The 27,948-nt window shown below is 31.0% G+C and overlaps 1 protein-coding gene across 1 annotated transcript; it reads left to right on the top strand.

The window, feature by feature from the left end:
* The first annotated feature begins 576 nt into the window (after positions 1 to 576).
* Positions 577 to 26,206, top strand: LOC124533986 (putative phospholipase B-like lamina ancestor). The gene is made up of 11 exons (XM_047109578.1): positions 577 to 751; positions 6,306 to 6,412; positions 15,853 to 16,227; positions 17,304 to 17,453; positions 17,809 to 18,061; positions 21,552 to 21,832; positions 22,370 to 22,604; positions 23,529 to 23,743; positions 24,696 to 24,855; positions 24,972 to 25,281; positions 25,601 to 26,206. The coding sequence occupies exons 3-11, from the start codon at positions 16,109 to 16,111 to the stop codon at positions 25,936 to 25,938; spliced, it is 2,061 nt and encodes a 686-aa protein (XP_046965534.1). The 5' UTR covers positions 577 to 751; positions 6,306 to 6,412; positions 15,853 to 16,108; the 3' UTR covers positions 25,939 to 26,206.
* Positions 26,207 to 27,948: the final 1,742 nt, after the last annotated feature.

The following is a 27,948-nucleotide window of genomic DNA, read 5'->3' as shown; positions in this document are numbered from 1 at the left end:
ATGTGTTAAGTGTGAATAAATTTATAATTATGTAAATCAATATTACTGGCAAGCGAATTGCCTTATTATAATTTTATCATTATTTGATTTCACCTTTAACGCCATCTTTAGAAATTATTTAAAACTATGTATGTGTTCCGGCTGTTTTCAATCAACCTATAACAGTTGTTGTTCAAGTATAACAGATGGCGCTTTTGAGTAATTATAAATATAATTTTATCCAATTAATTTTTTTTTTCTATTTCATTAATATTATCATTAAATAATTAGATTTAAATTAATTAAATAGTTATAGATGTATTGGTAATAACAATAATTATTAAAAAAAATGTATGAATAATACGAATACGTATTATTCACACATACATATATTAAAGAAAAAAATAGGTGTTAAAACATTTGTTAGGAAAATTTGGTACCATATTAATTTTACTATACCAATATTTAATATACAGGTTAAGTTTCAGAATTATAATAAAAATTGGGGAAAACAAAGCATTTTCGTTTTTATTAAGTATGGCTCAATGGCTAGCGTAGAGACTAGAGTCGTGCGCTTGCGATCACGACATTTCCGAGCGCGCTACACGCTCAATGTAATCGTCACTTCGATGTAACCAAGTGCGGTCGTGTCTCTACAGGGCTCATTGTAGTTCGCACGAAAGCCCTTTAATAGTGCCTATTCAAATGTAGTCGCCTTGCTGTGACCTAATTCAAAGGCTACCTGAAATTCGAGAGGAAAATCGATGCAAACGTAAGTTCATTTTTACAATTTTTCATTAGTCATAGTGGACATATTGCACAACTTTCAATACAAAGGTTTTAATAGAAATAGGTCAATTAGAGCACTAAAGTCGTATTATTTTATGGTTTTATCTCATTATTCAAATTTTACAACATTCTCGGTCGTAATGACCGACGTACACTTTCTCTACTGCATCCGTTTCATCCACGGGTATTAACTTGTAGTCTGTATAGAGCTTCTAAGCAAGACTTTTCCTCGTAAATCGTGCTAAATAATCTGTGCAAAACTATAAATTGAACATTGCTTCACAGCTAAGTATTTATGGGGCGATTTTAAGAATCCAAACCAATGGTCATTTTTCGATGGGATACTACAGTCTATAGTCTAGACGTGAGGCACTTGACCCCAATCGTATTGAATCGGGTTCCGAACAATGTCCCCACGTACTATTAAGAACACGTGGTGTTATATTTAGAACGCGTTGCGAAGCAAACCTGACTACTCATATAGTATATATGTATTTAAACTCAATCCTTTATTAAAAAAATATTTGATGCTTATATAACTAGCAAGCAACTAGCTAGCAAGAAATTGTTATCTTTGTAGTCTACCTTGAAATATTGGAATTTTCACAGCTGACGTAGTTTTAGTTGTTACCTGTAATTCTCATATACGTAATAATTGCACTTACAAATAACTTGGCAAGGCTCAATCATTATCAATGGGTTTTGTCAACGTTATCTGTGGTAAAACTGTGTGTGTACGATAAGAATTCATGGCTATATAAACTTATGGAAATGTGTACCTACTTATTGTAATTTTCCATAGTGTGATATAGCAAGCATTTAAATTTTATAACGATACTAGTATATAAATAAAATTATTGTATATAATGTTATTTATAACATTTTTCAATATGCTTATGAAGAAATGAACAAATTGACAAATACACCATTTCAATAATTCCGCATTACGGTATGTTTGGAGAGAGCGGTTTTTGAAAATGTCTCCTGAACTTGATAACATTTTTAGTCATTGGTAATTCATAATATTGGAAATTCATTTTATCAGAATATTACAATTCAATGCCAAGGTATAATAAAAAAGGTACATGTTACGTTACAAAATAAAGGAGTATCAATATATTATGCTACGACCCCGAAAACAATAATATTTCACCGCTCTACAAATCTTAAAAATATGATATAGTCCAAACTTTCCCTGGAAAATATGTTGTTATATGAAACCTCTTTTAATGCAAACACAGTTTAATGAACGATTTAGACGAGTTTATTTAACCCATTCCAAATGAAAGTATTTTGTGCATAAATAGTCCTCCCTGTAGAGCAAAAATTCATCCAATTACTAGAAGAGTAAAAATAGAATATAAAATATTATCAAACTAATTTATTAGAAATTAAGTAATTAGTATATTCATAACAAATGGAAAGCAAAATTCTGTATTCAGAAAGTAAAAGTAAACAAAAAACATTTATATATAATATAGTCGTGTGTAATAGAAATCAATATTTAATTTTACTTTTCATATCATATTCCGGAAATTGCTTGTCTGTTTTGAGTATTTTATCAAGCTATGGAATAGCGTTATTACACGATTCCATAATCTTTCCTTGAATTACAACCTATTCATAAGTTTTCTTATCTAATATGATACTGAACACAAAATTGTTTATAATTCTGTCATCATTAAATGCAATTATTTACAAGGAAAAACAGCTAGGTGTAGTTAATGTTTAATAGTAGTAATAAATTTGTTGAATTATTTACAAATAGAAAGGAAATTAACATTGCTGTACTTATTTAAAATGTGTCTGTATAAAGATAATCGTTAATTAGTTCACTCATTCAGTATTTATATCAATAATTTAATAAAAACCATTTTGAGGAAAATCATATGTTATTTACCTATGTTTTTCTCAGATAGATCGATCATCATTAGGCTACACGATGTTTTTATAAGATATATGTACGTCACTTAGTACAGTCTAAATTCTGTCTATGGAAAATTCGACTAAAACAATTCGTCTAAAAAACTATTCGACTAAAAATAATTCGACTTCCTTAAGTCGAATTGTTTTATATCGATGAATTTTCCGCGAATCCTAAATTCATCTGTGGCGTGAGACGTATAAAGATTCGCAATTTTTCCGAGCAATCATCTATATACTGGAACAAACTCTCTCAAAAGCACGTCTGCTAGAATCTAGGTATTAAGTCTATTCGTATTAAATTTTTATTTTATTATTAATAATTATTTTCGAAACATATGATTTAAAAAGTTCGTAACAGTGATTTAAACAAAACAAATATTTAGGTACTACTTACTACTAATTATCCAATTAGTACGGTTAATTTCTATGCGTACACAAAAATATTACGATACGGTACGGTTTATTCAAATATTAATGATATAAGTATAATTTTTTTTTCCATTGTTTATCTTTTATAATAAATATATTCAACAATTAGTTATACCTTACTTTTTGCATATATAGAGGTTTCAGAAATTAGTTGTCCATTACAGAAGAATCCTCCAGTATTAATGGGTAATTACTTACATTTATTATAATTATAAAATAAATTATTTCTCACTTTAAAAAAAAATTTGGTAATTATTTCCCACAAATTATTCATTTTACCTGAATACATTTTTTTTGGTTTAAATTTTTAAATATGTTTTTGTGAACCATTCCTTCGAAAACTCTTTCAAGCTTTAAACTTTTTTAATCTGTCTCTATTTTAAGATTTTAGATAATAGATAACGTATAATTCATACACCTATTACTTTTTTTGCTATTTCAACTCCTCCTGTCGCTGTTTTATCTCATTTTTTTTATTTAAAAAAATTTAACACTTATGTTTTTATATGTCATGATTATATAGTTACTCATTGCTCGGTAAAAATCTCTGTTCATCCTGCATTTTCTTATAATTTCATATAAATTTATTTAGTTCACTTAAGGTTGCATATTATATGTTGGCAGTTATATATAAAGCCTTTTGAACACTTTTAATTTAAAAATAATGACAACACTTATTATATCTGTCCCCGTCGACTTATGAGAACTGATTCAAATGACTACAAATCTTTAAATAAAATATAACGTTACTGTAGGTATTCATTTGTTTTAAAATAACTAACTAAACTAAAATTTTATAACAGTGTATTGAGTGACACGTTATCAATCATGTCAGAGCTGAGCAGTTGTTGCCCGAATCGATCAATTCTTAGCGTTTTGGTGTTAAGTAGTAATATCACATAAGATGGAGAAAACACGAATAGCTTTGCAAAATCGTAGAACTTATGTTGATTGACAACTGACACTGACAAGCCACATAAATTTAATCCCCTTTATTTTGGGATCTCTCCAACTCCTTCTAAGGTTTTATATCTTTTTTTTATACAAAGTAACGTAGTTTAATATTATAATTTGCAACATGAGTACATCACAACGCCGGTTTTTTATTTTATATATTATTAATATTAGTAGTAGCTTAGCTATTTTACAAGAGACCATGATGAAACTTTTAATATGATTATATTTGAAATTTAATGAAAATTGAAATATTAAATTTCTTATAGATCAAAGTTATTAAAGACTATCATTTTTTTTACATAAATATATTGGAACAGATCGCGGATCATAAGGTGAAACTAAGGTATGCAAGGCCAAGATATTGCAGAATGCTTTTGGCATTGTTATCATTTCGGTAGATACACGTAATAATCGTAAAAAATATATAACCTTATCGTTGTTGGTCGGCTTTCTATCAAAACGATTGAAAATCCCGCTTTAGACTTATAAGCAATCTCAACCCGTGAGACGCAATAATTCTAACAGGTGTTTTTCTAGAGACCATTGGCCTTCACTTGAAAATCTTTATTTAATAAATGTACAATCATTACGATTACCTATTTATCTTGTGCGAAAAGCTTGTGTCAGGGTGACAATGACCCACAGAGACAGAATATTATTCATCATTTCATAATTTTTAATCATTAAAATTTTCCCATAGACCCACTGTAAAAATATATTTTTTCTCTATATTTAAAGTGTGTTATGTTTCTAAAATTTGATTAATCTTATAAATTATGCATAAATATGTACTTGTATTAATTTTATTTTAATGACCAACACACTGACCTTTGTTATTTTGTTTGTATTACCTGCTGATTTCATAGAATATACGAGAACGTTAAGGCTTTATCGTTTAAAAGACGACCACCTTGGCGCGGGCCGAATAATCGACCATCTTATCGCTCCGTCTAAATGTTTGCAGGCGATCATATTGTTCATTAAATTATAAGGTTACGAATGGCCGCCCATCTTTAAGTACTCACAGGATACTTAATTTATTACTTCATTATAAAGTTTAATGGATTGAGGCAATTTATGTTTCGGTTATAGTACAAGAAAATAAGACGTATTAAAACGCAATTAAAAAATGGCCTTTTTTGGCGTTGGAAGTAATAACACTTAATATAGTAACAACACAGACATCAGCAACGATTCAATGGTTAAAAATATCTCATTTAAATATTTTATAGAGTAGTAAGCGTAAAAAAATACTGGAATTTTACCTTTGTGTATAACCTATCTTAGTGTTATTGATTTTAAAGACTTTATTTTACTGACAAGATTTTTTTATTAAATAACTTTTTAAATACACATAACTTATCCAACTTTGTTTAAACTTCTATATTGTTTATCTATATTGATGCGCGAAGTATTTATTCCCATTTCGGTTGCTATAGTGCTCAAAATAAATGAAATAACAGTTTGTTGCTAAGACGTATCTATTACTTTTAAGATACTGTAATAATTAGATAAAGCGGTTTTTCATTACATTATATTAGTCGGTGAGCAAATATCTCATTGTTGAACTTTTTATTGGGCGTCATACTTTATTAGCTTAGTTTGGTCTTAGCTTTTTAAATAAGTAATACTGTATATTTATTTAAACCAAGAATCTAAGTAGGCAAGTTTTGAGTTACATTGTTATATAAGTTCGTAAAATATTTTGTTTAAAATGTCTTTTATTAACTTCCGAGTTTAATATGATTTGCGAATCATAAATCAAATAATTAAGACTATGTAAGTTTAGTTACTTTTTATTTTTATATTTACCAGCAGTAGGGGTGAAAAATTATCGTTTACTGGTTTCGTATAAATTTCTAAATCACAACTTTCCCACTTCTCACTTAATTAATGTATTTGCTGAGACATTTACTCGGTGGTAGGGCTTTGTGCAAGCTCGTCTGGGTAGGTACCAACCACTCACCAGGTATTCTACGGCCAAATAACAGTACTCAGTATTGTTGTGTTCCGGTTTGAAGGGTGAGTGAGCCAGTGTAACTACAGGCACATGGCACGTGGCACATTGACAATGTAAGGAATAGTTAATATTTCTTACAGCGTCATTGTCTATGGGTGATGGTGACCACTTACCATCAGGTGGCCCATATGCTCGTCCGCCAACCTATACCATAAAAAAATTGCTGAGAGTTTCGATGTAATTAATATATTTTATCTCCTTACAGATCAGTAGCGGTCTAAGTACATTATCGACCGCCACTGTCATCAGCAGTATCATTCCGATGGGTTGAGAACGCCTATATTCTGTGTTTGTGGGCTCACCACTGACGCTGTAAGTATCTATAAAATTATGTATAATACGTAGACGTGTTCGTGGAAAATATATACCTTAGTAAAATTGCGTGTTAATCAATTGGAACGTAAGAACGTGACAAATTTGAAATGCTTCTTTTTGTTGTTCCGTGTAAAATATGCTTTTATAACATGTTTTGACATGTACTATGACTTTATAACTAACTCTGCACGAATGTAAACGGAAAATAACTGCGTGGCTTAAAAGTTTCAGTTATGATGATACTGAATTAAATATCATGTTTTGTAGATTGAATTGGATATCTATACAATTAGCCATTTACACATGAAAATTTCACACGTAATTTACATGCGTACTCACACACACGACACACACACACACACACACACACACACACACACACACACAGAGAGAGAGAGAGAGAGACACGCGCACGCGTCCTGCCTTTAACTATTATATATATTTTTGTAATTCTTAGCTTTTTTCATCTTATAACTTTGAACTAAAGTATGAGTGTGTTAAGTAAGAGCGACTTCTTCTGTCACTGGAGCTCATGGCACAAAAGAGGAAGTCAGCCTTTGAGATGTTATTGTAGTCTTGGTTATTGATAAAATAAACATTTATTGGCTACAAAGGGATGACTGAAAGAAAGAAGCATGTTGCGGAGATGAGAATGCTGAGAGGAATGTGTGGTGTTACGCGAATGGATAGAGTAAGGAATGAGTACATAAGAGGAAGTTTGAAAGTGACACCGATAGCCGAGAAGTTATGTGGAAGGCGGCTATCATGGTATGAGCATGTAATGCGGAGGAATGAGGGACATATTGTGAGGAAGGCCTTGAGCATGGATGTGGATGGATATAGAGGTAGAGGACGACCAAGAAAACGATGGATGGACTGTGTGAAAGACGATATGGTTAGAAAGAATGTTACTTGTGAGATGACGTCTGATAGAGAAGTATGGAAGGAGAAGACATGCTGCGCCGACCCCAAATAAAATTGGGAAAAGGGCAGGAGGATATATATATATAAACATTTATTATTTATTATAATATTAGTATGGATATAATAGGTATCTAAAACTAGATTCAATTCATACGATTGAGGTTAACTCGAGTAATTGATTGCTAATTCGAGGCAGTTATGTTTTCCTGTAACAGACACAAGCGTTATCTAGTCTTGTCAAGGTTCAAAGTCAATAACCGTTTTATAGTCAGAGTAGTACAGTCTTTTGAAGTAATCCGTCTTTATTAGCTTTATTCCACGGCTATTATATAACAGGGTCGAGCGTCGAGATGGCCCAGTGGTTAGAACGTGTGCATCTTATTTCGATGATTGCGGGTTCAAATCCAGGCAAGCACCGCTGATTCATGTGCTTAATTTGTCTTTATAATTCATCTCGTGCTCAGCAGTGAAGGAAAACATCGTGAGAAAACCTGCATGTGATAAATTTCAAAGAAATTCTGCCACATGTGTATTCCACCAACCCGCATTGGAACAGCGTGGTGGAATATGTTCCAAACCTTCTCCTCAAAGGGAGAGGAGGCCTTTAGTCCAGCACTGGGAATTTACAGGCTGTTGCTGTTGTTGTATATAACAGGGCTATAAAAATAGTATAAAAATAAATTTCACTCGATTAAATATTAATAGATGATCTTAATTAAAGAGAAACAACCGTGAAAGGGACCCGAACATTTTTGCGAATATGATATGTATAATAATCAGGTCACACATGATAAATGATTGTTTTTAATTTGACGGAGTGTGTGACACAAATAGTGCATGTAGATAATTAATTCGTTATTGTACGACATTCTTAACGTCCTTACGCCGCTTATAATATAACGCTTGTACTCAAAAGCTTTCAACCAATGCAATTCACATAACATTTAATCAAAACTATAGTAGTTGTAGTCAAGTTTCTATGTAGGGCTTATTGCGCGTATTCAATTATCACTTTCACTGTTCTAATAATAATTAAGAGTGAGATCGGAAATTCAGTCGCTAGGTCAATGAACTTTGATGGTGTTCCATTCACCGTTGGGGGCATTCACTGCATGCATGCATTTAAGTGCATTCACTCATGCAACTTTTTTAAACTGACGTCTATATTAAGCCTGAGTTATGTCCTTAATACAATTTTTGCAGAGTTATACAGTATGTGAAAACTACTCCTTAGTTTAATTATGTATATTTAATTGATAATACTAAGAATAGTATATCCATAGGTTCGACACATTCAGGCAAGGGTTACATTTAAATCCTTTTCACATAAATTGTTACTATAAAATTTTCAATTAAAATATTTGTAACTTATAATAATATAGAAAATTTTCATTTCAAAATCGAATTGGGAAACATCAACTCTTTAAAATATCATCAATAAGAAAACATAGTTACTAGGTTTAGTTTATGCTTATTATGATGCTAATACGTTAAAAGATGATTATTTTCACTAACCAGAATATAATAATAAAAAAAGACCGTGACAAACGAACGGACAGGCAAGAGAGTGATACGAGGCTTCTGTTTCTTTATCGGATATGCGAAGCCATAAAAACGAAAGTATAAGATGTATTTTTTACTCAGTTCCAATATCACGGTCGCCTGCCATTGACCACTATTTTTTTTGTTTAAAAATATGCGGCTAAAGCGATGTCGATCCAGTCGGCCGAGATTACAACTCGTCGCGCTTGAAATGTCCGAACAACCTCATTCGTAAACGGTTATTCGCTTCGAAATCGCGCAGAAGCAATAAGGATTTTTATACATTCAATTAGAATCAGTAATCGCATAAAGTCATGTGGTCAATAAAATATTTAAATTAGGCAACGTTCTAAGTTTATACGGAACGCGTTCGTACTATGGCAACATCCTTGATACGTATTATTCACATTCTCATTTCTCCATCCACATATATTTTTCATATGAAGACAATCTCTTCAATGATTTTTCACAAATCTCTTATGTATCTTATAATCCAACACAATATCTCCGAAGCAAGGGTAATTTTAATCCTGCCAAAAGTCATACCTAAGCGTTTGATCGCCCTTACCTAGGGTTTCAATCAATCTCAGTCTTTGGCATATAAAGATCTGCTTTAGTAAATTATTTATTGGCATTCGTGACATGTTGTTTGACAGTTTGTATTTTTTTTATAAAATTCTTATAAAATAAATATAATAAGCCTTATAAAATAGACGTATAGTCCATGTAGAGACTCGGATTAGGATTCTTGTTTTTGAATGCATTCTTAAAAAGTAAAAGATAATGAAGGTTTTAACATATTAGGTATATTCCTTTGATATTATTTATATTATTCGTCTCAAGCATAATACTTTATTTTATTTTAATGTCAATTACCTAATTTACGTACAGTCACATTAATTTGAGTACATGATCTAACCCGAAATATGGAACTAATTTTGATTTTAAAATATAATGTATCAAATATGTAAATATAATTTTTATCTCATTATTTAACTACATTATATTACTATTATTTATTGCTTATATAATAACTGTCATAAATCAAAAATTAACTATTCATATCTACTTGAGGAATAGTTTAATAAAAATAAAAATTCAGCAAGAACACTCCTAACAAAGTGACTTAAAATTCTGTTCATATTGGCTAGTAACATTGGTTTAATCATTTCCTCTTCCTTTATACTTTTAGCGATAGGAAAAAAAACTAGTTTATTTAAAATATAATTTAATATTTATTTTTTAAGGTTTAATAATTAATTAATGTTTTATGTCTGGTGTTTAGCATTGAAGACAATATACATAACTTACATGATGCGGTAACTTATACTGCACTGTTTCGTCTAAAAGAGATGTATTATTGCATATATCTATTCAACAAATCGCACTGTAACAGCACGGTAAAATGTACTCTAAGCCATCAACTTTAGAGGCCATTTTGCCCTAAAGTGTGACGGCTGTAGTTATTTGTTATATAAAACTAACAATAAAATGTCTGACATTACATAATGCCGTTAAATACACTTCTAGACTTGACTGTTTATTATCTGATAAATGTTAATTAAATGTATACTTTGTTTAACTTGGTATGTTCGTGCTTTTGTAGATCTTAAACTTATATTGTTATTATGAAAGTTTCATTCTAGATTTTAATTACTATTAAAAATTAGTACAATTGGAATATAAATGCAACGAGTTATAAATTATGCATTTCAAAGATGAGATATAAAGTTACTGTAAAATATCTCAAATATGAACACACTTTAAAGAATGTCGGTATGCACCTACCTGCGTCCTTCGTTGTATTCACTTTAGAAAAACCGTTTAAATACTCCAGATTTTTTGCTTATAAATTATTTCGGCTTATGCGTCGATCCATTCAGCCTAAAATTAATCTTGAAAGGATTTATGGTCATAATTTTATGAAGTCCAACCGTCAACCCATCATGGTACTAGATGGTTCTTCACACGGCTGTTATTTTCTGCTTTACAATTTGTATCTTTAAATATGTGTAAGCAAACACGAATAATATCTCGAACAATTATGTGCATATAGGTAGCAATGTAAATATTTGAACAATTCTTATCAGAAAATTCCATATGCGAATAAAGATCAATTATAGAAAATAAAAATTATTTTTAGAACTACGTTTAAGTATTAGATATTCTTTTGATTATTTATTTTTAAAATAATAAATCTATATGTGATTTTTTAAGTGACCTTTTACAAGTGCAAGTTATTAATCGATATTTTAAACGATTAATACGTGTTAAATATAAAACCGTTACATGGTTTATATTCATTATTAGTTGTCGCCCGAGGCTTCGCTCGCCTTTTGGGGGGTTTGGTTGTCACGTGGTAGGCAAAAAATGTAGCCCATGTTCTTCTTTGGAGTTCAAATTTGCAACATACCAAATTTCATCAAATTCGTTTCAGCAATTTGGTAGTGAAAGAGCAACAGACAGACAGACACTACTAACTTTCACATTTATAATTTTTCGCACTTATATTGAGAATATGCCTTATTTATTTTATCTCGGTAGACGGCGCCAAAGCAATAAGCACACTTAACATGCTATGATCCTATGTGTTACTGAAATAACACGCAGTTTCACGCCTGCGCACTTCATTGATCCATTGATCCCGACAGTTACTCAATATTATTGACTAGATCACACGATCTATGTTTTCTTTTGACGTAATAACTGTTATATATTACAACAATGTCTCGTCGGTAAATATCACATTGAAGATTTGAAAGAAAAATTTTAGCTCTTACAAATATTTGTTCGAATAAATATTTGAACGGTCCACAGTGACGTCTTTATCTTAATTCCAAGTTTAATCTGTATTTGTTTAGTTTTTCTCTTAAGTAATTTGTTGCTATCTCCAATGTTGATAAATTGCTTAAGACGAGAAGCATATATTAATTGTTCTTTATATTAATAGCTTCATTGAATCGAATATCGACTGGTTTGTACACTATAGATTATCAAGGTTGTAATAATTGTTCTTATTTGTTTTTTTTAATGTGTTCGCTATGGATCTCTATGAAATGTTATTTCATTTTGATATATTATAACACGTGAATGTCAATAATATCTTTGGTCGTTAAACATCGTACGCCAGCTCTCAGAAATACATCCTACTAAGAGAACATCATCGTAAAATTTATAAAACCAAATGTATGTTCTGGCTTCGGTCAGTATTGATTTACTTCAGATATGTTTACGTATTCGTTGGACGTCCTTTGAAATTTCTTTTGATATTAATATATTTTAATATAAAAGTGTTTACGTCGTACTCGTTGCCGGCGAACTATTGGCAAGTCTTATTTATGTTAACTTTAAATGTAACAAACAATTCTTAATATAAATCCTCTATGGTCGTTATTCGCCTTTTTTGTACACATCCATGGTACAAGGCCGTTTGAGTTACCCCCTCGCCTATTACAATAGAAACGAAAAAAAAATTTGACGTTCTTGTATTATCGAAAATATATTAATTAATTGATAATAATTTAAATCTAAATACTACTTATTACATATAAGAATAAAAATGTTATTAATATTTAGAATCGTATAATATAATTTAGAATCAAACCACTGTGAAAAAAATCTAACTCTTGGCAAGCCATTAAGATTTCTCTATGACAACCTTTACCTATAGAGAAATAAAACAATGTCGGAAATAAGAAAAAAAAACAAAGTTAACCCAAAGATAATTGTAGTAAAAATTGTGAGAGAATTATGTTCCAAGTTATGACGCCGATATGGCCCGTGCACTAAGTAACAACTAAAGGAAATCTTAACTTTAGAACTCCATTTCAAGTCAATATTAGTTCAAATAATGGTTAAAGTACATAACTAATAATCAAACAATTTCATATTTTTATTTCGGAGGCATCCCTTCACACTGGGATTTTTTAAGAGCTAATTACTGCTCTTTAGTCTAGTAATTGCCAAAAATATACATTGTTTGTATGTGTGTGTGTGTGTATGATGATGATTTTGTTTTAAATATATATGTATTAAGTTAGTGTGTGTCTGGCTCAGTGAGAGTGATACGATATTATTTAATAAAGGAAGTGTTGTCTTATTATAATTTGCAACGCGTACTTGTTGCCATGGCGCCTAGAGGCGGCTAACTATAGGCGACGGATCTGATTACAGATACCGTATGTCAAAGTAGAGAAGCACCGTAATTGTACTTTGTTCGAACTAACTTTCACATTTATATATTTCTTTATTTCTTTATAAACAAATATCGTACACTATTGAAATTCAAGTAAATAATGCTTTAATTCAGATGTAACTCTAACTGAGTATTCTGGATAGTCAAAATTTATTCGCTTGGAAGCTCAATGGTTAACATACATTTGTTATTGAAAGTAAAGCAGTTTTTACACTTATAAATAATATGTTAGATTAAAATACCATGTAATATATTTTATAGGCATGGCTAGTTTATCTAGTTTTATACGGAACTATTAGTGATTAGGAAATATGGATGTTATCTACATGATTTAACTTTAACTTACACCATAATATTGTGATTATATTATGTTATATGTATACAATGCGGAAAATAATTTAAAACAAATGGTAATATGAGGAAATTTAGAACGTAGAACTTTTAAAAACTTTTTAATTAATCGATATTGAAACTAGTGATAACAAAGTTCAGTATAATTCTCATTTAATTCGAATACAGTAATAAATACAGAACTAATAAGTTGTTTTTATTAAATAGTAGAACATTCAAAATAATATACTATCATAATTAAAATTAAAACTCTTACGATTCCCGTCATTACATCTTTTAATAATTTAATAATTAAGCATGTTAAAATTATTCGAATATTATTTTTGCCTTAATTAATTTTGCATAAAAAATTTGGCTATTTATTTCATCTAAAAAAACGATCAAGAATGTTTACAAATAACTATGTGTATAGGTATGATAAAAATTGTCAGATATGTCGTTTAAATTTTAGTACGTATTATAAATGAGCTCTTAGTGACACAGCACTCGCTTGTCTATTCTATTTATTACGTCAAATCAGTAAATTACAAAGTCAACAAAATATAATTACACAATTATAACATTGTTTACAAAGATCTTTATAAAATGCTGTCTAATTTAATAACAAAATAATTTTCGAATTGACTCTTAAAAATAATTTATAATCACTCTATTTGGCTAAGTAGTTGATACATACCCATGTAATGTGGAAATTGAATTATCACACATAAGTGTACAAACCGACATAAAACCGCAAATATTACATTTCTGACCAATAGTGCTTGGCTATATTCCAAGGCTTCGCACATCTGCTTATATTATAAATAAAGGATACATCTTCTAAATTTATTTTAAATTAAATTGATAAATTCACAGTAAAATAAAATATTTACATTATAAGGTCTTAGGTTGTATAATTGATTTGTGACGATAAGACTACGACATAATTATTCAATTTATATCCTTGTGCTTTATTAATTGAATTGTAAATTGCTTTTAGATCACTTTGGACAGAAATAAGAAATAAAATAGACAACATTAATAATTTTTGACACTAAAATAATCATTTATAAGTATAATTTACCACAAATATAATTTTGTATTAAAGTTTTTTTTTTTTTAACTTTTAGTTAGCTCAGGTAAACATGTGTAATGTAAGGTCACAATATTTTTGTAGTAGATAAGAGATCGTATTGTTAAAGATAGAAGAAATAGGGTATGTATTATTAGGCGATTGTTTAAGCTACACGTGTAAAATCGTAGGTACAGTGTACGATTTCAGCTACGGTCTTTGCTTCTAGTGTTAGTTGGGACCAGACTACGCTGGCCGCTTTCGTTCCGTCCCGAGACTTACCTCTTAGAAGTGAAGTGATAATGAAAATCAAACGTTGTTATTAAATACTCTATTGAGTAGAAAATGATAATAAATAAAATCAAAAAAGTATATTAATTATTCGAGCAGGTAGGCATAATTTTTTTTTAAAACGCGATAATAATCAAGATTTAAAAAAATATTATTAATTTGAAATACGAATAATACTTATTTAATTTAAATTATAATATTTAAACTACATATTAAAAATCTTTAGAATCGAAATCTTACAATACTGTGTAAGGATTGCAGCTAATATAATAATATTTAATTCCTGTTTTAGTTACGTTCAATAGATAACATAGAAAGCGCAATCCCAAGACTATCTTTTATTGATACTATGATAACAAAATATCAACCGACTACTGATGTACAATAAAATTGTTAGTTGTATTTGTGAGAACAAACGAACAAAACATATGAACTATTTACGTCATCGTGTTATTGTGATTATTAATAAATGAATTCAAAATCCTATTTTATTTTCAAACCAAGTTCAAATAAATAAAAAGTAAGTAGGTATATTAAGTTCCTGGAATTACAAATAATATTTATTTCGATAAAGTGTAATGAAATTTCCTATAACATTGTATTTATATTCTATTCATTTTATTATATTATTTCCGTATTTAATCTACTTTATCGACTAGAATGATTGCTTTTAACTCGGAATTTGAGCTTACTAGCTTAATTATCGATATAACTTAATTTACGGTTTCACAAACGTATTCGCCAGTAAAAAAAAGTCACTACTTGAAAAATACGTAATCTATATTTTTTAAGTATTTTCGTTTTATTATTACTATTTATATCTTATATACTTATTTATGTTACAGTAAATAATAGATACATTAAATTTTGACTTACTTAAAATAAAACCTTAGTTGTACCTTATTGTCTAAAAAAATATTATAATACTTAATTAATATCAACGTTGATCGATTAAAAGATTTCATTGCAGGCAGTTGAACTTTAAAAAAAACGCGGCTGCGTATTCTAATCAATGATTTTACAATGTATGCTTTCAAATTATATATAGAATACAATAATAAAAATATTTTTTCGTTGTTCCAGGGTATAAAGATAATAAATATAATATCGGGTGTGAAAGTCCACCTCATCGTAAGAGCGGAATCCAATGTAGACTCCGAGCGCAACGGTCGGAGCGATACAGGAACATTGAGCACCGCGTCAAACAACAACTTTGATGGTCGTTCTCCTACTGGAAAACATCATCTACACGCACTGTCACTTCATTATTATTAAATTTCTAAACATATTCTTCATTTTATAACTTATCTACGCTTCATTCTTTATTTAATAGAGCAAAATGAGTAAAATTTTAAAAGTCGTAGGCGCGTCTTGGATGCAGACAAAGATAAGCTCTTACATTTTGGGATTTCTCGGAGTCCTCGCAATCTTAGCACTCTTCGTTGGACAAATAGAAAGGTAAGCTACACTTTAAAAATTACTAAAAAAATATCTAGGGAATTACATTTTTTGACGTATTTTGTAAGCTGGATTTCAGTTACCTAAAAGTTGTAATGGGACGTGAAGATCTTAACTTGTCCAGATCAAACATTTTCGTTTCGAATCACTAGGCATTGATCACATTTCGTTTACTGTCAATGATTGCAATATATTTTGTATGAACACATCTAATACCTTTTACTGCTGCTGTTAAAATAGCTTTACAAATAAACCGTAGATCATACTTTATATGCTTATTGACGCAAACTGCGCCTCGCATTTCTCGTAGGTAATATAATTTATTTTTAACTTTTATATAAATATTAAAAATTCAGATTTATTTAATAATACTTTTACATTTTATAATGGACTACGATGACGGAGATTATGATTTATACTTTTGCCTCAAACCAAATTGTTTACACAAATATATCATAAAATTTTTGTTAATAAATCAGTTGATGTATATTTTACTCATTCACCACCGAATATGATTATAGATCCAGTTTAATTTCGGAAATTACGAAATTTGTTTAAAGTTTATTGATGTTTAAAGGTAGTGTTAAGATTTGAAGTTTTTTAAAATATAAAAGAAGTCGTTGTTTAGATAGGCCACTTGTATAGTTGTCACAACAGCCAATTTTTTATATAATATAAAATATTATTTACACTGAGAAACTGTCTAACATTTCCTATGTTCGACAATTTATTAGTAAGACGTTACGCGTATGTTTCTTGAGCCTGATATACAAAGAGAAATTGTATTTCTGTTTAGTCGTAGAATAATAATGATTGTATTCTCCGGATAAATCCGATCGGAATAAAAATTCTCTACGCCGGAATAGATTTCACACGATGTACCAACGACTTAACGTGACTTTCTGGGCACGGGAGTGTAAATACTAGCAACTCAATCCTTTTTAATAGCTGATTTTGATTTTGAAACCAGTATATATGAGAATCTCATAATCCACTATACTAAGACTAGCTGTGATGGTATGACATAAGTGCGCCTTATTATAATTAATACGTTGTTTTATTTATTATTGTATTAGAATCCAGGAAGACGGAAATTATGCAGCAACCGTGTTCTATTCAGAGAAAACCGGATATCGCATTGAGTACTGGGGTCAGAGCAACGATTTAAAGGATATCGCAAGAGGAGTGGCCCGAGCGTACTTCAGGGCAGACATCGAGACTACAGGGTCAGTACAACTTCAAAATGTCTTCTGTATATTAATAGTATTTATTGAATCATTAAAGGGTTAAACAATGAAACTAAGAAGTTAGTAAAGTTCAATAATACAGAATGTTGCGTTTTTATAACTTGCTTATAACAGTTTATTTCATAGTTATTTTTTCATAGTAAAAACAGGATCTAACTTTACCGGAAAGTTACGATAAAACGTCAAACTAGCGACTGTATTTCACAAAAGTTATTTTATCGTTAAAGTCCTTTTTTATTTGTATAATACAAATAAACAACATTTAAAATAGACTCACTACACTTTGATAAACAATTTGATATCCATTAAATGTATTTTTCTATTTTTTGTAAAGATGGTCACTCCTAGAAGTGGAAACCGATGGTTCATATCCCGACGAAATACAAGCTTACGCGGCTGGCATAGTAGAAGGAGCTCTGACTTGGTACTTGATCCACATGCATCTGGAAAACACAATAAGAGCTAAATGTGAAGACCAACCGTTAGAAAAACAATGCGATAAACTTAGAGATGCTTTGGATAAATCAGCAAATATATGGAAAACCTACGCAGCTGAACATAGTTCGTCTGATCCTTTCTGGCACCACGTAAGTTTTTATATGAATAAAACTATTTTAGTGACCATATGAATATTATCATTATTATTATTTGATTCGATTTTAGTTAGGGAAATGTGATAATATATGGTAAAAATGAATTTAAGATGTGTTTATCACTATACTTTTCCTATTTGATCGTATATACTAATATTTGTCAACTATTTTGCATTGTAATAGATAAAACAGCATTTAGAACAGGGTGGTTTTAATTTTTTAAACAATTCAGGTGTTATACTTACAAGTATAGCAATATCATAATACATTTATAACATTAAATTGATTCGGATGCCGCGTCAAGTCTACGGCTGCGGTTCGCGTCATGAAGACGATTCCTTTAAGCGCGTTGTTATGTTTTACTGATTGTATAGTATTGTTAATATCACGTAAGTTCATTGTAACGATTCCATGTTTTTATACTAGAACGGTCTGAGATTCAAACATTGTTTTATCAGTTATAACCGGGATGAATCACATTGTAAACTCGAAGAAACAAAGATTTGTTATAAGAAATTTTATTTTGTTTCTTTTTAGTCGTTGTTTACGCCAAAGTATTTAAACATAGTATCTTAGGTATCTACCAAGTTCCATTAACCTAGTATGCGTGTGCGTTATTTATTCAGGTTTACTTTTTAATGTTTCATAAATAATTTCCATTCTATCTTATATTTCTGTTAGTTTATGATCATATATAGGCCTTCCATTTGCAAGTGCAGCCCCTACAATCGAACTGTATGTTTATTTACAATAAAAAAAAATATTTTGTCGTTTAATAGCTCAATGTTATCAATAGTTGAAATAGAGTAACTACTGAGTTTCTTGCCGGTTCTTCTCGGTAGAATCTACTTTCCGAACCGGTGGTAGCTTCACTTAATTGTTATATGACGATTCAAAAGTGCTTGAAAAAGCCCACTTGAATAAAGTAAAAAAAAAAAAATGTAAACAATCGTCCCTTCCGATATTGCACATTCCTCTAAGTCAGCGCTTCTTAACCTTTTACAGTTCACGGACCCCTGGGCAATCAAGCACAATTTCAAGGACCCCTTAATAATAAAAAAAAACATTAATAATTTTCTGAACATTTATTTTAGTATCTACTATATATATATTAAGAAAAGTACTTAGTTATACAAAAACGTTAGTGTGAAGGTTGGTGCTGCTTTTTTGCAACTAAGTTAGTGATGTTTGGGTTGATGTTGCTATTAAGTTGTAATCTCAAATCGGATTCCACATGCAATCTGTTTCTGTATTTATTTTTAGTATATACCAGAGCAGAGAATGCCTTTTCACAGAGGTATGTGGTTGAGAAAAGCAGCAAATGTTTCAGTGCTTCTTCTGATATTTCCTTATAATCTTTTTTTACATTCAACCAAAAACTTGACAAAGAGAATTCCTTGAAAGTTCGTTTCAAAGCTGAATCACAGGATATTTCGATTAATTGATTTTCCTGTACCGTTGTCAAGCCAATGATATCAGTAACGTCTGTGTTGAAAGGGTCTACTATCCAAGTTTTATTTTTGTCGGGTACTGGAAAATAATTCCGAAACGAAGACCTCAACGTGCGGAGGTGTTTAATCATTTCGTCTTGTACTTGTGTTGACAACGTTGCTTCACCAGAGGATTCCAAAAACGCTGCCAGTGTAGGAAAGTGATTATAGTTTTGTTTAATTGTACGATTAGTCCAAAGGTCAATCTTTTTTAGCATCGTTTCTATTTTATCTTCAACTTGGAAGATGTTGTTATCTCTCCCTTGCAGACCCAAGTTCAGCTCGTTAAGGGCATTAAAGATATCAGCTAAATATGCTGCCATTGAGAGCCATCCAAAGTCATTAAATTTATCAGCATGTTTATTAGCTCCGCCTACAGAATTTTTCAAAAAGAATATTCTTATCTCATCTCTCAGCTCAAAAACACGTGACACAACTTTGCCACGAGATAACCAACGTACTTCAGCATGCAATAACAACTGCTTGTGAATGCTTCCCATTTCTTCACAAATCATTCCGAAAATACGGGAATTTAGAGGCCTCGCTTTAATAAAATTCACTACCTGCACTATGTCATCTAACACTGTTTTTAATTTTTCTGGCATATTTTTAGCAGCTAATGCCTCTCTATGAATGCAGCAATGATGCCAGACAATAGATGGATTCATCTTCTTTACGCGCGCCTGAAGTCCTATTCGTGTACCGGTCATAGCTCGAGCACCATCGGTACTAACCGCCACACATTTATCCCACGGTATTTCATGAGTGGACATAAATTTGTTCAATACTTCAAAAATAGCTTCACCTGTAGTATGCGAAGGCAGAGGCATACAGAATAATAAATCCTCATTTATACCGTCGTTGTGTTCGTAACGAACATATGCAAGCAAGTTTGCATCATTGCTAATATCTGTGCTCTCATCTAATTGCAAAGCATAAAATGTGCTCGCTTTAACGTTCAAAATCAACTGCTCTTTAACATTTCCTGACATTTCATCAATTCTACTCTTCACTGTACTGTTTGATAACGATATTATGTCCAATTCCTTGGAAGCTTTGTCTCCCAACATAGCAGAAACCATAATTTTAGCGCACGGTAATATTAATTCTTCGGCGATGGTGTGAGGCTTACCACTTTTTGCAACTAACAAGGATACTTGGTAAGACGCTAATACAGCATTTTCGTTATTGGTCCCAGTAGCAGTCTTCATCATTGTTTTTTTGCTTCGCTCTAATTCCGAAGCTTTAATTTGGAAAAAGGATTTAGATTTCTCACGAAGATCTTGGTGTTTTGTTTCTAAATGACGTCGGAGTTTGGCCGGTTTCATTGACTCATTCGACAAAACTTCGTAGCATATGACGCACTGAGGTCTTTCTTCGCCGTTTAAATTGGTACTTGTGAAACCGAAAGCTAAGTATTCGTTGCAAAACTTTCGACGTTTAACCTTTGAAGTCGAAGATTTTTCATTTGCTTCGTCTGAAGCGGAATCATTTGATTTTAACCAGCGTTTCATTGTCACAAATAGTCACAATCACTTTAAAAACGTAACGTAACGTCTCCAACGCAACACAACACAAAACAAAACAATGCAGGCGCAAGCACACAACACAAATGATTACTCGGCGCTAGTGTCAGGCGCGGGCGGTGCGGGGAGAGTTATAGCCTGCACGCACATTTCGGACTTCACTTCAGTCTCGGACACCGTCGCTGGCGCACGTTCGCCATGCTAAAAGCGTAGCGATTACGAGAGACTTTTAGTTACATTTATTTGTTATTATTAAATGGTCCATAGATGAGACTACGGACCCCCATACCTATACTCGCGGACCCCCAAGGGTCCGCGGACCACAGGTTAAGAAACAATGCTCTAAGTTATAGATAGGTATTTTAGCTGAATACGCACGTTACTTATCACTGGATAAAGATTAATTTCTTTATATGACAAAATCTGTTTATTTTAAAATTAGAATTTATTGAATGATGCGTTTTTCAGGTATCACTGTACTACACGCAAATCGGAGGTATATATACTGGATGGAAACATGGAGTCGAACGCAGCATGAATGAATATGACACCGATATATCGGACCTATATTGGTTGAACTCAATAGCAGAAGTGAATGAGTTACAGCACAAACTGAACATCACCATAGAAGATCCTGAAATAAGCGCTATGCCCGGATTGTCAAGTGCATTTTTGAGAATTGTCAATGAAACATCAGAGGATGGGACGGCTATGAAGAAGCTGTTTGTAGCACAGGATGTCGCTGGCAGGTAAGACAAAGTAACAATGGAACAATAGCGGGCACGGTGCACGCATGTCTGCTTCGGTTTGTTATGAAGTTCGTGTTATGATTGCAATTTGGTTTGCATCGTGTACTTTATTCGTTTTATTGTAAAACGTGGACTTATAACAATATTTAAATGTAAGAGAGTGCCATATGGAGCTTTGAAAAGGAAAATTCAGGTCTAATCCTTCTCAATGGTACTAAATTTGAAAACAAAAAAACAATTTTAACTTTTAACGAGACAAAATCTTCCTTCTTCTATTTACGATATATTTAGTAAGTAGTTCAGATAAGTTGATAACTTTAAAGCTGGTATTCTAGTGACTGGAAATTAAGTCTAAATTTACAAAAAAAAAACTTTTCTAATTTGTGTAATTTTGTATAAAAAGAACATACATTAATTGTTTACATTTCTAATAGTAAGAAAAGTATCTTTATAATAAGATGATTGAAACCACCATCTTTTTACAAGTAAACCTATGAATGTATTAAGCTGGCCTTAACCTAGTATTTTCATTTTCAGCTATTCATCAATGACCAGAATCATGAAGAGGTACAAATTAAATTATCACCGTACGTCGAAGGATTCTGATTTAGCACCTGGGTCATCAGTGGATTTCGCAGGCTATCCGGGTTCGGTCACCAGTCAGGATGAGCTATATATTATCAAGGGGGTCGATCATCGCTTAGTTATCACCGGAACAGCATTGAAAAATTACAATAGCAAACTGTGGAAAAATGTTAATATTACCGAACAAGTAAGTGATTTTTTTATTACTTAGTTTAAATATTTCGTTTTAAATAGAAAGTATAGTTATATTTGTATGTTTGTACATCGTAAATAGCGCTGCTACTGTTCTGTATCTTGACGTGTACGATGTGTCATTTTGTATAACGTACGACTACGATAAACATGATTGTGTCGTCTCGATGTTAATATTATGTGGAAATTATTGTTTTATGAAACAATTAATTTCCATTGTTGGTCTAAAGGTTAATTTGTACGGTGTGATTCTTGAGATTATAGGTTATATTATATCAAGAAAATAAAACCGTCTGTGTTCCGCCTTATCTTTCTCTAATCGTATTATTTTCTTATTCCTCCCTATACTCAACTCCAGCACTATAATAAAGGTATAATGGCACGATTGGTCGTGCAAATCTCTCTGTACTATAATATCCAGATCGTAGGAAGTCGTTGAATGTCTTTCTTAGTGTCAGTATTATAAATTAATTGTGATTATTATTAATAATTAGACACTTTAACTACGTTTTGTTTTGGTATTATTGTTTTTTTTATTGTATAGGTTGGCGAACGAGCATATGGGCCACTTGATGTGGTCACCATCACCCATAGACAATGACGCTGTAAGAAATATTAACTATTCCTTACATCGTCAATGTGCCACCAACCTTGGGAACTAAGATGTTATGTCCCTTGTGCCTGTAGTTACACTGGCTCACGCACCCTTCAAACCGGAACACCACAATACTGATTACTATTATTTGGCGGTAGAATAACTGATGAGTGGGTGGTACCTACCCAGTCGGGCTTGCACAAAGCCCTACCACCAAGAAATCTCTCACTCTGTCAATTATATCTAGACGGGACAATATTTCTACATCAACAGTATTATATTATTGTGAAGTTTACTTGATTATTAACTGTATTCATATTTCAGGTTCCTATCGGTCCCCGCATATCAGCCGCTAACCATCTCGCTTCGAACGTCAGTTCCTGGGGCCGCACTCTCGCTCGCAGTAACTCCGGTACAGGCTGCAAACAGTGGCTCGTAGTCGATTTCAACAGGTTCAGCCAAATCATGAACACGAGCGAAGAAATTAACGCACCGAAGGCTGAGAAGAAAGAAATGATTACGGAGAGCAATATTAATAAGTATGTAATGATTTTTTTTTTATGTTTGAATACCTTTGTCCCAATGATGTTGTAGTAAACAGATATGTTATTAACGCGCAAAAAGTGAAGACTAGAAAACGTCCTAATTGAGACGTTTGCCTTTAGTCGTTTTACGTAGTAATACGTTATAATACATCATAATTCCGTAGTAATACGTTTTGCGTAATTAAAACATCTAGTTATCCCTTTTACTTATTGTTTTTATCAAGCTATCGTTTTTACTTTTAACGAAATGTAAAAATAAACTAAAATAAACGGTCCCCGACGCGGCACACTTTTTTCTGTTTAGTATGGATATAATATATCTGTTTATTAGAATATCATTGCCTTTGTCCTATTATATTTTTTAAACTTCATCAACGATTATCATACGCAGACCGGTCAATTGTTTGTGCGCCAAGTACACATGTGTGTGCGTCAAAGTATGTTTGAAAGTCACTTTAGCCAGAATCAGAATAACATCACCGTCGTCGTATTGTTAGTTGCGGATAGTTTACAATCAACAGTTTTCTGAACGGTTATCGTAATTCGTAGCGCAAAATTTGAAAATGATTTTAAATATAAGCGAATCATTTAATCGTGTATTCAAACAATTGATTTTTTTGTTTTTTTTTTAATGTCAAAACATTAATTTCAAAAATTTAATTCTATTATATAGAAACAACGATATACAGACTGACTCGCAAGGTGAAAACCACTATCCAAACTAAGCTTCGACCTTTATTCCTTTAACAAAAGCATAATTAAAGCGAAAATACAATATTACTAAATATTTTTAGAAATAAAAAAAATAAAATAAAACTGAATATTAGAATGAAATCAATTCTAAAAACAATTGCACGCTTACTTTTAAATGAACGAGCAAAATTTCAATTTTGAAATAATTATTTAGAAAATAACAACTAATGGTATTTTTTTTTAATTTGCGCAGAGACATAAAGCACACAATTGTCCACCGTGCCGGCAGCGGGCGAGCTAAAGGTCTACTGTGGCTGATAGAACAAGTGCCTGGAAGGACCCACTCCGCTGATCTTTCTGACGCCTTCCTGGAAAAAACTTATTGGGCAACTTATGGATTACCGTTCTTTATGGTAAGAGTACAAAATAGTAGCATTTTTTAGCAATTACCAATTGACGAATTAAGATAAAAATTGGAATGAAATTAAATGACGAGCGTCAAATAACGATGTACTTATATTGTTTACAGGACATAGCAAACGATACTCACATCCCAAAAATGGAAGAAGCTTACGGAAAAATATTTTCTGAATCCGAATCACCGAAAGCTATTATATTCCACAAAGGCTTTAAAAATGCGTCAACTTTAGATAGCATATTAAAACTAATGAGAACTAACAATGTATCCGCAATCAACGACACTAGCTTTATTAACTGTAAAGATAACAAAAACTGTATATTCAAAGAAGCAGAGTATTGGTCAGTACTTGGCGTTCGCGGAGACATCGCAAAACAGTATAAGGAGGCATATGGCATTATTGATACTAAAGTCATTATTGGTAAGTTGAAAACTAAAATAAATAATTAAGTCCCCAAATATTATTATCATTACAACATTTACAAATATTTCATATATGCATAAATTTAGTAAACAGATAATATATATTTATCAGCTCGTTCTAATGATCAAGATAATAAGAAAAGGTATAACTTATTTATTTGCTTACTTAATGATTAAGTTACGATTCTTGCCATCATTCCACGATTTAAGCAGTAATTATTTTGTAATTCTTATTTGTATACATTTAAGTACTTAATGTAGATACTTAATGTTGTGTTATGACATTATAATTAAATAATATTAAACTTATATTTCAGGAGAAGCCAACAAAACATCATTAGAATTCATCGCAATATCAAGTCCACCGTTTACAGAAGTTATGAAATCCAATAAGACCGATGTTCCTATAAACAAAGGCAATGTTGCTTCCATATACACGGATCAGTTTGATGATGTGCCGATGATAAATGGTTTAGAAATCAGAGACCTCGTGAAACATCAACAAGAAGAAGCTGAAAAGGAGTCACAAGATATGCTTAAGAAAAATGAATTAAAACCATTCCAATGGTCCGAAAGCGATTTTAACGATGAAGCACATGAAGGTCTTCCTGATATATGGAATTTTGGTCCCTTCAGCCCTAATTGGTCGTGGTGAAACTCGATTCTCAAATTATTACCATAATAACTAGACATATTTATAAAACTTAAGCCGACCAAATACGTGTTTATAATTAAATTATTATAATAATATCCGTCCCCATTTCATTTGTGTACGTAGACGGTAGAATTATTTTATTTGGCAACATTTAAAATGTACGTATGTACGATGCCTATTGCAAGTGACATTAGTTTGATAATTATTTTAACTCATCATCTTCGTTGTCATTGATTTCATATTGATGTTAATAAAGTATTTATTTAATTTATGTTTGTTTTGGTCCTTTTTTGTTTCAAAGCTGTGTTTTTTCCTTGAATGTTTTATGTTTAAACTTTTAAAGTGATTATTATGGAATAATTGTTTTTTTTAGTAATTGGTGATTATTTACAAATCCATTAGTCTGATAATACTGTCATAAAAATATTTCTGTATATTTTTTGCAATGTTTACACATTATTTATCAATAAGAATAAAAATATATAACATAGATATCTAATAAAATGAAGTGACGTAAAATATTTAAAAAAACATTTCGATTTTTCTCTCGAAAATAAAATGTTTTTTGAATAATAGTTGTTTTATTTCGTCTTCTTTTGTGTTTAATATTAAAATACATAAATAGACAAATTCCTATAATTCTTTAAAATGGCTGAAATATACTATGACAAACAAAAATGCAATGCCAAGTATAATTTTGTCTGACTTAAAATGAAATATTATATTTTATTCCTTTTATAGGTATCTAATTATATTTCTAATCGGAGCTAATTTTATTCTACTGTTATTCAACGAAATTACGAATTATAAATACTTTAACAATTTTTTCATTAAGGTGTTTAGATGAATACTACGGCCCCTTTTTAGAAAAAGGGACATTATAATTTCAAATTGATTTTTTTAACAACACAAAAATATCTCTTCATGTTACTTCTAAATTAAACCAAAATCCTTAGAAGCAATTTCAATTGCAAGGATTTAAACAGTTTATGTCTTTAAAGGGGACATCATATTACAGTTTGTAAACACGAATAATCGACATTGGTTTTTGTAATAAATTTGGATTAACGGTCAGCGTTTGCTGCAAACACTGTTACTAAAACACTCAAATACAATTTTACCCAATGTAATAATAGTTTAACGTGCTGGCCCAATGTAAAGATATCCTGTTTAATCTGTCAACATTTTACATTATTAAATAAGTGACAGTATAGTGCAACATGTTTGCCTTTCCTAAAAAATGGAAATAAAAAATCAAAACTAAATAGTAAATATACATTTATAGTTACATAGTTTAAAAATTATAAATTGTCGGACACACCTCCATAGAAAACTTGACATTTCTTATTCTAAACATATTATATAGCTTCTTAATAGTTAAAATAAAGGATTTATTTTCCATAGTATAGAATACGGTTAGTATATTTCACAATGCAATGTTAAATAGTTAAATTTCGTTAATTTTAAACATCAATATCATTATTGACCTGTTTTAGATATCTACTGATATATCTAATACCTTGCAATTTGGAACTGAAAATATCGTACTTGTCTTCTCTATTATTCGTGGCATTGGTAAAATATTTTGCGCTAAACAAGGGAACAAACAATTCAAAAGTATAAAGAAGAAAATATTGTTATGGGTACTTCATTGATCCCTATTATTTTTAGTTTTTGAATTGTATACAAAAAACCTTATATTTATATAGGAAGCTTGAACTCTAAGGAAGCACATTTCTCTTTTAAGCCAAACATCTGACCGACGTATTTTGGACTGTTAGGAATATAACAATTAATAAAAAGTAGTAAAATTGTTTACTAACTACTGTTTATGTCACAGCTCTCTGTAGTAATAATTAGGATATAGTATAAATTGTAACTGAACAAGACTCAATGGTTCATTAGTGATAATTACACATGCACTTCAAACGCTTTCGATATAATTAACAGTTATAGTACAGTCGCCAACGTAATTTATTCTACAATGTAGTAATAATAGTAAAATTAAAG

The sequence above is a fragment of the Vanessa cardui genome, chromosome 12 (assembly GCF_905220365.1).
Source record: "Vanessa cardui chromosome 12, ilVanCard2.1, whole genome shotgun sequence".
Classification (NCBI taxonomy): Eukaryota; Metazoa; Arthropoda; class Insecta; order Lepidoptera; family Nymphalidae; genus Vanessa; species Vanessa cardui.
Note: the sequence above shows the minus strand (reverse complement) of the source record. Positions and strands in the feature narration are given on the sequence as shown.

Excerpts from the sequence above, each read along its gene's own strand:
- LOC124533986 (XM_047109578.1), top strand. The coding sequence starts at position 16,109 with ATGAGTAAAATTTTAAAAGTCGTAGGCGCGTCTTGGATGCAGACAAAG. Across the intron at positions 18,062-21,551 it reads CTGATCCTTTCTGGCACCAC|GTATCACTGTACTACACGCA; the intron begins GTAAGTTTTTAT and ends TGCGTTTTTCAG. Across the intron at positions 24,856-24,971 it reads ATGGATTACCGTTCTTTATG|GACATAGCAAACGATACTCA; the intron begins GTAAGAGTACAA and ends TATTGTTTACAG.